The 12,435-nt window shown below is 38.3% G+C and overlaps 1 protein-coding gene across 1 annotated transcript; it reads left to right on the top strand.

The window, feature by feature from the left end:
* Positions 1-1,415: 1,415 nt before the first annotated feature.
* Positions 1,416-12,412, top strand: slc43a3a (solute carrier family 43 member 3a; the record flags this gene model as incomplete). Its single annotated transcript, XM_079553526.1, has 12 exons — positions 1,416-1,599; positions 1,964-2,093; positions 2,401-2,447; positions 4,766-4,842; positions 5,997-6,089; positions 6,773-6,912; positions 8,820-8,932; positions 9,006-9,149; positions 9,239-9,346; positions 10,238-10,424; positions 12,015-12,138; positions 12,208-12,412. The coding sequence occupies 12 exons, from the start codon at positions 1,416-1,418 to the stop codon at positions 12,346-12,348; spliced, it is 1,488 nt and encodes a 495-aa protein (XP_079409652.1). The 3' UTR covers positions 12,349-12,412.
* Between the last annotated feature and the right edge of the window lie 23 nt (positions 12,413-12,435).

Below are 12,435 nucleotides of genomic sequence, written 5' to 3'. Positions count from 1 at the left end.
TCTGTTGTACATTCTAGTATGAAGAATGTAGATTAAAATATAAAAAAAGTTCCCATATACTTTTTAATAGTCCTGAATGTAACTTAGAAACTTTAATGAACAAAATTGCATACATTTCAAATAAAAGACAATCCCTAGCTGTCTGATCTTGGTATAGTTTGATGTGTATATAGTTTAACAGCTGTAGAGATACATTCAAAAACAAGAAACAAAAATCCATATAATTAACTCTTTGTGTAGCCGTACCATACAAGAGTCTTCACACACGCCCTCAGCCTGTGGGGATTACAGCAGAGTTTCTGACGGAGCAGAGAACACAGACACGCTGCAGCTGAGGGGACATGCATCACTGTTCTGGATACTTTTAACCTGGAAATACTCATTTAACGCTCTTGACAAATGTGGGGAAACTGATAAGAAGTGTCCTTTTGCCTCACGTGAGTATCGTTTTAATGCACAGCATGGAAACTGCTCATTTTGCTTATTTTATCTAGTGTGGAAATGTTTACTCTTTTATTACTTTTTATTCCTAAAATGATTCCTAACCATATCTTTTTAGCAGAAGGGAAATTATGCAGCCTATGCCTAATTGTTTGGGAGCTAAATCTGTCAGAGAAAATGATAGAAAATAGTTTAAACCCAGTCACTTCTATGTGTGTCAAATGTTTCATTTATTTAAGTTTTTTTTTCTCGAAGAATCTGCTTCAACCTGTTTGTCACATTAAATAAATAAAGTGACATGTGGCAATCCTAATTTTCTTTATTACTACATGACAAGGCTCACTTGGCTGCGTTGTGCCATGTGTCTGTAGATTAAGAATAATCTGGATTACAAAAACGGCTGCACCGCCTGCTGTCCATGTGGCACAGACTTGGAATTAATAGACACCTCGGCTGCAGCATGTGCAGAGTAGTTTATATTTTAAGTACATTTTACTATGGCCATATAAACCAGATTTAGGAGTAGTTGGCTTTTTCTAATCACAATAAAGGTTGTTAATTGTGAACTAATAGGCTTGTTCTCTAGATATAATAATACCTTTATGTGAGACCTGTGTGTAATGTAAAGACACTGACAGATCCTAGAAAATCCTCCTAATGTCGTTTTTTCCATAATCAAGCAGTGTCATCTGAAATAATGCACGCGTGCAGGGTCTACAAAGCAGACCCTGATAACACAGGCCAAAGTAACAGAGTTTATCAACCTTTACATAGTGCTTTGTAAAAGGCGTGTGACAGAAATATGCAGTATAATGCGTAAAGGTGTTGTTGACCATGCAGGAGTTTGTGTGTTTAATGTTAACGACCACAATTCTATTCTTCCCCACAGTTAAATAACACATAAAGCAAACCCACATTGCATTACTTGGATTAACATCTAACTTTCAGTGAGATCTGGAGAGAACCAGGACAGTATGAAGGGGTTTGGTGGAGGCACGAGGCCGCGGTACTGGCTCACTCTGGCCTCTGGGCTGGTGGAGTGCCTGTGTTTCGCCGGGGTCCTCTTTGGATGGGCCTCTCTGGTGTTTGTGCTCAAAGAAGACGGGTACTTTGGTCAATACTGCGAGGGTGGTCCAAACAGCACTTCACTGAATGAAGGTAAGACTTTCACAGGTAAAAGTCACAAACACCACAGTTTCAGATAGTTAAAGGAGCTAGATGCAAGTTGGCCATTTTAAGCTCATTACTGCCACCTCAGGTCATACGTGTAACTGCACCTTCTATATTAAAGGAACAGGCCACCGTTTTTCCACACTGAGATATGTTCTTACCTGAGTTTAGACAAGTTGATGTGTAACTGTCTGGTCTTTATTTATTTATATTACAAAAACATACATTAATTAGTTGCAGATCATGTTTTAACCAATAACTAAAAACTGCTGAAACCTCAACAGGCGACATCTTTCTTCATTAGTAGCATTTGTTTTTTGTCCAAGTCTATAATTAATTTCATTCTTTCCAGACTGCAGTCGTCGGGATGAACAGTTCTCCCTGGTCTTTACCATCGGCTCCTTTCTCAATAATTTCATGACCTTCACAAATGGATACATCTTTGACCGCTTTGGCACCACAGTGACCAGACTGCTGGGAATGTGAGTGTCTGGATGATTACAATGTTTTGGAATTGTGACACTCAGTATTGTGCCCACATTTGAATGGAGAAAACCATTGTATAATCTGCTAAAAATGTAGGTGTTACAAGTCAGACGAGTCAGCCTTTACATTATCTGTGGAAGCCAGAGCATTTACAAAGTGTTTAAATGAGCAAATGTGTAAAATGTTCTGTGATAAAATATGTAAATGTTTCTTCAAAAAACATTTACATATTTTATCAGTAGGATATTGTTCAGCCGCCCAACACTGATGAAAATACTCTAAACTTTCTCTGTTTTGCTACAGATGTTTATACACAACAGGCACCCTCCTTGTGGCCTTCTCTAGTGCTGGTAAGTCTGGCAGTGCTTTAAAACAGTTACCCGCCATCCACCACCTGTAAGTTGTGTTTTGCTCACATAGATCTTACCAGTGTTGGGGGTAACGTATTACAAACGTAATGAGTTACTTTTTTCAGTAATTAAGGAAAATATAACATATTAACATATTAATTACATAAAATATGGGAATATAGTCATTACATTTCAAGTAACTCGAGTTACAAATGCATTTAAAGCAGTACTAAGTAACTCTTGCCCTTAGAGCAGGGGTGTCTTTTTTCATGGGGGGCCTGAAGCGTACACAGGGTGAAGGGCCATAGATCGGTAGTTAGTGCCGCAAAACCTTTGACTAGCAGAGGTTTAAATTGCGCCCCACACCTTTATTTATGCTCAAAACCAGCTCTGTCTCACAGTAAAAGGTTAGTTGTTCAGTTAGAATTGTGTAGAATTATTACATTTCAAATAAAAAGGACTGTCTCTGATGATGTGTCCTGATTCCGCAAAAAGGCAGAGGGCCACCCAAAATTGGTCTGAGTGCCGCATTTGGCCCCCGGGCCGCACTTTGGACACCCCTGCCCTAGAGGCCATAAGCGCACCTGCAGGTGTCGTACCAAGTTGCAATTTTTTAACTTATTAATTGTCTTGGAGAGTAAATACTACGCTGACAGAAAAGGCAAAGGGAGAGAGGGATATTGTACATCCATTTACAGTGGAAATATGTTTTTTCACTCAAACTTGGCTGTAAATACTGTTTAAAGTGACGCTAGCCCGCAGTTAGCTTTGCCCGTTAGCATTTTAGCTTCTTCTTCGTGATTCCTTTAGTGTGTATTGGTGGCTCCGGTCAGGTGGCAGTCAAGTTGCAAGCATGGTTTTCTGGCCAGAGACACCAGGGGGAGATGAAAGACCCTCCAATCATCCCATAAACACTTGTATTACCCCCACAGGGACTACGAAAATGATTTATTATGGTAAACACTTTACTTAGTACTGCTTTAAAAGTATGAGCAAAAAAATGCCATACTCCCCCAAATAAAATGCAGCACCAGATCAAGTTGGACACTGGTGAATAAGATCCGCAGTTGCGTGTAGTTAATGTCCTCAAAACAAAACTCAAGAGAGTGGGGGAAAGCAATGGGATAAGGAAATCTGTGACTGCGCTTTTGCTCACTGGCATTATTACTATCGATCTATCTATAAGTAGTGAAACTCAGCTACATTTTTGAAACAGTAATATGTAATACAAACATACTACATTTTTAAGGCTGTGATCACTAATATAGAATATATTAAAAAAAAATTAAGTAACTTGCCCCACACTTACACATATTATCAGAAACAACACGGCCTTAGCTTTCAAATGAGGCATTGCACCGGCATATAGGCTGTAAACAAACACACAACAAATAAGGAACATGAAAGCGCTAAAAAAACACTTAAAAAAACACGGGAAAAATTAGACAAAAATGTGACAAAAATATGCCAGAAAAGCAACAATAAGACAGTAAAAGCACCACAGAAAAGCGACTAAAAAGCAACAAATATGCGTCGTAAACACGGCAACAACGCGACAAGAAAGTTTAGATTTTTGTAGGTCTTAACTTTCAAATGAGACCTTACACTGGCCTACAGGCTGTGAGCTCCAGTCAAGCAGCTTTTAGATTTAGGTAAAGATGAACTGGAGAAAATGTGTTCGCTTAAGGTGGGTTACGGCAGTGGTTCCCAAGGCTTTGGGTCGGGGTCCCCAGATGATTTCAGGATGAAATAAAAAGAAAAATGCTCCTGTTTTTAATATATTTTGAGTGTAAAATTGCATATAATTTGTGAAATCCATTCAAATATTCAAAATAAACTGATTAAGATTTACATTAACTTGATTTTAAAACGTTTTTCTTCCATAAAGTAGCATAAGAGGCCATAACTTTATACAATGGGGGTCCCGAGTCATTCACACCTCATGGTCGTGGAAGTCTGTTCCAGAAGAATCAGATCATTTTCTTGCAAGAGGTTGAGAAAACAACTAGGAGATTACAGAAACAACTAAAATTGGGTTAAACTTGTCTCTCTCGTCGTCTATGCAAGATCTTGGTGAAAGTTAATGCTGTAATAAATCTTCTGACATTGCAAAAGTTCCTCAAAACAAAGCCTCAGCAAATGGATTCCGCAACCCAAGCTGAAACTATCCAACAATGTATAAATGGACATGTGTATATTTTATTGTGTCTGCACTCACGCGTGGTCAGCAAACTCCTGCGAATGAATAAAGTGCTGTTATTGATTTGACAATATGGATCTTCAGATAATAAAAGACTGTTTTCTCTCATTTCACGAAGCTTTCTCAGAGATGCTTTTCCCGGCCATGGCCTGCATCGGTGTGGGAGGGATTCTCTTGCTGATCACCAACATGCAGGTGAATTTTTGGATAATTTGATGATTAATGGTTATTATGTTGGACTAAAACTGCCAAAATAATGAATGAATGAATCAATGAATGAATCAATCAATAGAGCTTATGTGTGTGATGTCATAAGAATATTGTGTAGCTATCTCTGCAATCCTGTTATTCTTGTGTCATTCTTTTATTTGATTTGTCCCTCAATTTGACATTTCATCTAATGTTACTGTATGATTTGTCATTTCAGCATCCATTTCTATTTAGATTTTAATAGAAATAGAATCTGCAATGGTTTAGGACAGTGTGTGTTTAGGACTCATAGTGAGGGTCTGCTCCGGGGCCCCCTGGTGGGCCTCAGAGGCACAACAGGGCTTTGGACAGGCCCCAAAGCATGTCTACAAAACAAGTTCCAAGTGACAAAATATTGATTTGGAAAGGAAAAAATACATTTATTTATATAGGCCTGTCACGATAACAAATTTGAAGTTGGATGTATTGAGGCAGAAAAGTATCGCGATAAACGATATAATTGAATCGATACTGGATACTGTCAACTGTCAGGCATAAAATGACAGTAAACCATTGTTCTAAAAGTGCATCATAATCGCCTAAAATACCACAGAAGCTGAAATAAGCATGAAATATAATTTAACTTTTACAAAGAATAAATAGGGGGGAAATGCAAATAAATGTACAGACGATAAATATTGAGCCCAAAATATATCCTTTAGCTGTTTTATATTGAACGATAAGTCGATATAGTAATTATCGTGACAGCCCTACTTATTTACTAATACGTACTACTTTAAACCAGTATTTAGCCCACCGTATTTTCCGGATTATAAGTCGCTCCGGAGTATAAGACACACCCCCTGCCAAACTATGATAACTAATATGGTACTATCATTGCTAGCTGATGTTTTTTAATGCGATTTTAGCTGTAAAGTGAAATTACTTTGAAATTGGTAAATTATTATTATTGGGGTGCCCCTTTGATTGACCCATGCAATGACTATTCCTTGCAGAATATTTTTCATGTTGTTGTATACTAGTATATTTACCATTGCAGCTGTCCATTAAGATGCACTGCCCCTAAAGAATAATTAGATTTATGTTTAATTTATTGTCGCCATAGGCACTCTTTCTGACTGTTCTCTGTGCTTGTGCAGGTGGGAAACCTGTTTGCCGGTCATCGCTCCACTGTCATCACTCTGTACAACGGTGCCTTTGACTCTTCCTCAGCTGTGTTCCTTATCTTTAAGGTGAGCCATCTCTTTTCCAAACTCTGACCATAGTAGGAGTACACAATCGAATTCTGTGTGAGGAGAACTGTTGATTGGGAGGTTTGCACTTGGGCATCTCGTTGGATTGGCGAATGCATGATGTTTTTCTCTTGTATGTTTTTATGTGTCCTTGTGCTGCAAAACCAATTGCCCCATCGGGGACATGAAATAAAGTGAAGTGAAGTGAAGCTCCTTTCTACATTACACCAAAACATAATAAACAGACTTACACTCAGTCACAACAATAGGGTCACAATGTTTTACTTCAACTTCAGTTAATCTGAAGTAATATTCCTCTTAATTAAATATTTTCTGCTTACTGATAATAGCACATTTGTCCCACAAACAATAATGAAAAGTCAGGTTAAAATGTTTGAAATCTCTGCTCCTGAGTGCTTGCAATTTTCTCATGGAATCCATTTATAAACTTGGTATTGTACTGTGACATTTAGTTTGATGACAATACCTTTTACTTGCACGCTTTACATTTCAACCTCAACTTGTTAATTTATGGAGGTTGCCACCTGTACACCTTAGGGTTTTTGGTGACCTTCCATCACATTTTATAAACCAGATTTACTAATGCGAATATTGTTTTTACTCTGTGATAGAAAATCAAATCAAATCAAAGTTTGCTGCATCACAATATGTTGTCTTTTTAGCTTTTGTATGAACGAGGAGTCTCCTTGCGCTCCTCCTTCCTCGCGCTGTCGCTGTGCGGCGTCGTTCATCTGGCCAGGACCTTTTTATTGTTGCCCAGGTCTCGCATCCCGTACCCTTTACCAGAGAAGTACAACTACGGGTGAGTATTATGTCAGTATTATGGGGAAGTGCATTTCATATTAAAGCCATAGATGGAGCGAGTGAAATATTGAATGCAGAATAGGACATTTCAGATATGTTTGTGGAAACATTTTATATTTCCAATAAATAACTAAGATCCTGTTGTGTGATCTTAACTTGAGAAATGCAGTTATTATGATAAATATGAAATAAATACAATATTAATAAATCATATACTATGGTTGTTAATAATGCAATACGCAATCATATTTTTGTTCCTTATTGATAGCAATAAGGAACAAATGATCAAATTAAAAGATGGGTGACTAGTTGTTATTGGCAGTGATGGGTATTTGTAATTATTGAAGAGAAGGTTAAAGGGATATTTCAGGATTTTTTACATAGGGCGTAATTTCCTAGTTATCCAGAGTGTTGCTGATTTCTGGAGATTTACACATTTTTTTAATTCATGCAGTCCTTATATTTGAAGAGTTTCGTGGTGCTAGGCTAGTGCATGTCTATGGTAACTAGTAGCCTGCATTAAAAACAGTCCGACCCAAGCACAGTGCACCTGAGGCAAATCACTTATAAAACCAAACTACCGATACAAATGTCTGTGTTGACTGAATAATGTTTTAAATATAACCATTTTGCATTTAAAAGAACTTATATTTGAGCAGCATCAGCGTCCTGGTTGTAAGCTACGCAGCGGCGGAGTGATCTGCTAGGTCACCGGATCTACAGTAGTTTGTTTACCTTCGGCCAGCATTACTACACATGGAACTCACAAAGGAGCTTTCTACAAATCAGATATGGCAACGTTTGGACGACTACCTGATGATTTTGAAGAGGTTTTTAATGCAGGCTACTAGTTACCATAGACATACGCTAGCCTAGCTCTAGCCTAGCACCACTAAACTCTTCAAATATAAGGACTGCATGAATTAAACAACAGAAATCAACGACATTCTGGATAACTAGGAAATGTAAAAAATCCTGAAATATCCCTTTATAGATTTCTTTTATTGTCTTGAGATCAGCAGAATGGTTGTGACGTTCATACTACTGATTGTATAGTCACTGGAATAGGACAGAATAACTATATGTTATATATCTTGGTTACAGTAGATTAATGTATCTGCTGCTCATGTACAAAAGGGGGAAGGCGATTATAAGCTTAAGCTTCTGCTAGGGCTGCTCGATTATTGAAAAAATAATAATCACGATTATTTTTGTCATAATTGAAATCACGATTATTCAAACGATTATTTGTTGGCTTTAAAAAAATCCAGCAAAAAAGTGACAAAAATCCAGCAAAAAAATGACAAAAATCCAGCAAAAAAATGACAAAAATCCAGCAAAAAATGACAAAAATCCATCAAAAAAAATGACAAAAATCCATCAAAAAAATGACAAAAATCCATCAAAAAAATGACAAAAATCCATCAAAAAAAATGACAAAAATCCAGCAAAAAAAAGACAAAAATCCATCAAAAAAAAGACAAAAATCCATCAAAAAAAATGACAAAAATCCATCAAAAAATGACTAAAATCCAAAAATTAAAAATTAGAAAAAAAAATAAATGTGAAAAATAAATTTGGAAAAAATAAAAAAATGAAAAAAAAAATTATAATCGATTTTTTGCGATTATGCTAATTTTGTAATCGTTTACTGTTGTAATCGAAATCGTAATCGAATTTCGATTAATTGCACAGCTCTAGCTTCTGCCTACTCCTTTTGAGCATCATATCCATGTTCTTTATTTATTTATTGACTTATTCACCTGCACATGTATCTTTCTTTGGCTTTGCTTACTGTGTGAACTCTCTTCCTATGTAGAACTTTGTGGAACTCAGATGCTGAAATAAAACAGATCAATTAAATTGAACTATCACACACTTGTTAGCATCTCGTTATTTTTTTAGAGATATGACGTGTGGAAAGGCCAATTCTTACAACGTTGATCAGTTTGAAAAGATGAGGGAAGTTGAATCTACAAAGCATGAGAATGAAGACGAAAGTGCATCTGCGCCAAAAGGTAGTTACCGTATTTGTGAGCTTTAACAACACAATTGCTTCTTGATGTTTCATGTATTGTTTTCACATTTCAGCTCAAAGTTTTCGAAGCTGCGTGTTGTCCTGGTTTTTCATGTGGCACTTGCTGTGGTTGTCTGTCATGCAGCTTAGACACTATCTCTTCATCGGCACACTTAACCCAACCATCAGTCGGCTGGCCAACGATGACCCTGATTTAGGTAGCTCAGGAAATATCATCGTCTTCTCTAAGTTAGCTGATGACTTTGTGCACTGACCATAAACGAATCCTTTTGTTTTTCCGTCACAGTGAGTAAATACACGAATGCGTTCGCCATGACGCAGCTGTGTGGGGTCCTGTGCGCCCCCTGGAACGGCCTCATCATGGACAGGAACAAGGGGAAGCCTCTTGCACCTGGTAAGACCCTGGACGTGTTAATGTGCCTTTATACATCCTCCCACTTAATGCCTCATCACCATTCTAGACAACATTCAAGGGATATTTCAGGATTTTTGACATAGGGCCTCATTTCCTAGTTATCCAGAGTGTTGTTGATTCCTGGAGATATTTTTTTTGTAATTCATGCAGTTCTTATATTTGAAGAGTTGCGTGGCGCTAGGCTAGTGCAAGGCTAGCGCATTTCTACAGTATCAGCTAGCCTGCATTACAAACAGTCTGACCTGCTCCACAGAGCACCTGAGGAAAATCACTTATAACGCCAGCCTAACCATATAAATGTCTGTGTCGACAGAATAATTTTAACTATTTTGTATTTAAAATAACTTATATTTGAGCAGCATCGGCTTCATGGTTGTATAAGCTATGCAGCGGCGGAGTGATCTGCTAGAAAATAGTCCCTCAAAATGCGATCATTCATGTGATGCAAGGTCAGTTATATTCCAAAAATTACTCTATCGATGTGATTTGCCTCAGGTGCATTGTGGAGTGTGTCAGACTGTTTTTAAACAGATGCAAGTTGGCTATTTTACGCTCACTACTGCCATCTCAGGCAATACATGTAACTGCACCTTCTATATTAAGCTTGTACATGACGGCACAGCTGATACCGTAAAAATGTGCTAGCCTTGCACTAGCCTAGCGCCACGAAACTCTTCAAATATAAGAACTGCATGAATAACAAAACAAAAAAGGATCTCCAGAAATCAGCAACACTTGGGATAGCTAGGAAATGAGGCCCTATGTCAAAAATCCTGAAATATCCCTTTAAATAATGGGAAATTATTAAAACCAGGAAAAAATTGTGGTCAGTGTCTTGTGAGTCCACATTATCCTGTTATGTTGTTTCAGGTCAGACTGAGCAGGAGGCAGACCTGCGGGCCTCCGTGCTGTCCCTCTTCCTCACGGCTCTTCAGTGCCTGTGCTTCTCTGTTTGTGCCTGTGTCCCCGTCCTCCCGTTGCAGTACTTTACCTTCGCTCTGCAAGTGCTCAACCGCTCCTTCATCTACGGGGGAAACGCTGCCTTCATCAGTGTAGCGTAAGCGCATGCCTAAATCACTAAATGGTGTTTGGTACAACAGCAGTGATGGTCGTTTTCTCACTTGGTCTGGTTCGACTGCCTCTAAGTCAGTGCAACCGTTTTGACTCAAGGGTCACATAAGGTTTTTACCCTTAAGTAGGATTAGCAGTCTGGAGATTGTCATATAAATATAAATTGCAGACTGTATCGCCTAAACCAGTGGCTCTCTCATACAATATTTGACCTTCCAAATACTACCAGGCCTCAATTGATATTAAATCTGGACAGCCTTGATCTAATAAAGACTTAAAGGAACAGCCCACCATTTTTCCATACTGAGATATGTTCTTACCTGAGCTTAGACGAGTTGATACGTACCTGTCTGGTCTTTGTGCGTGCCCGTGGAAGAGCTTGGTCACTTCTAACTTCACACCGTTTGGAGCCATAGGAATACATTAGGAGAGGCCAAATGCTAGCAACATCTTTGGTCATTATGCGTGACTGAGGGCACGCACAAAGACCAGACTGGTACATATCAACTCGTCTAAACTCAGGTAAGAACATATCACAGTATGGAAAAATGTTTTATTTTAGATGTTTTTCGTTTTTTCCTACATTTTTACTTAATTGATAAAGAAACCTCTACTGCCTCCTTTTGGCAGTTTCTTGGCAGTAGTCATTCACTCTTATCTATAGCCTTGTGCAGTGGTTCCCAACCTTTTTTCCCCAGAAGCCCCTCACCCTGCTTGTGCTGCAGACAGGTCAGGCCCCCCCAGTCCAAAATCGCAGCCCCCCCAAATGCATTGACACTTTAAGGAATAGGCCACCGTTTTTAAATACTGAGATATGTTCTTACCTTAGCTTAGACGAGTTGATATGTAGCTGTCTGGTCTTCACGTGTGCCCTCAGTTCCGGATAAAAGGGGAACTATATCGCAAGACCTATTAATATTACTACGCCTTGCAATATAGTTCCCCTTTTATCCGCCTAGAAAATCGACATGTTTAATTTTGTGTAACTATACTTGGATTGTGTACACGCTCATGTAACCATATTTAAATAGGGAAACGTGGAAGAGCTTGATCGCTTCAAACTTCACCTCCGTTTGGATCCATAGATGAGAAAAGGAGAAGCTAAATGCTAACGCCGTCTGTGCTGTTTACGAAACTCAGGGCACACACAAAAACCAAACAGTTACACATCAACTCGTCTGAGCTAAGCTAAGAACATATCTTGGTGCTTAAAAACGGTGGCCTATTCCTTTAAAAAATAAAGTGTTTTCTTCACATGGAGTTCTTTAACCATTTAATTTGTACAAATAATGTCTCTTTTGACTGAAGGTGCTAATTCTAGCAACAATCCAGGACACATGTACGCAATTAAAACACGCACTGAATTTTTCCACTTTTGTATGATGTTTTATTCACACTACATGTTTAGCTTCAGTGCATACAAAAGGTGGTTAGGAACAGGACTAGACAGTACAAGAACATAAGAATCTCACATAAGGTAAAAAAAAAACACATTTATCTCTTGGTGACTTTCTTCCTGATCTAATTAAATGTGACTCTCTGAACGTTAATTAGTACATCCAATGTTATTTTTCAGATTTCCAGCCTGCCACTTTGGAAAGTTGTACGGACTGATTATGTCATTGTCTGGTGTAGTATCTCTACTGCAGTATCCGTGCTTTGCTTTCGTTAAAGGCGCTTTAGGCGGCGATCCACTTTACGTGAGTGACTAACATTTTATATTATCCATCGTAATTCTTTACCTCAAACTGTACTTTTGCTTTTTGCAGGTCAACATCGCTGTCACAATCCTCACTCTCCTGGCTTTCATTCATCCCATCTACGTCTATATCCAGTGCAGGAAATCAGCACAGAAAGAAGAGAAATTTGAAGTTGGTCAAAGCACCATTATAGAAGAAGCAAAGATTTAGATTATGTTGTATCTGTATGTGACTTTTGTATTTGTAAAGTTCTTTTTTTGCACTGAAATATGCCTTGTCTCGTATGTGCTTTGTAAC

The sequence above is a fragment of the Gobius niger genome, assembly GCF_951799975.1.
Source record: "Gobius niger genome assembly, chromosome: 3".
Lineage (NCBI taxonomy): Eukaryota > Metazoa > Chordata > Actinopteri > Gobiiformes > Gobiidae > Gobius > Gobius niger.
Note: the sequence above shows the minus strand (reverse complement) of the source record. Positions and strands in the feature narration are given on the sequence as shown.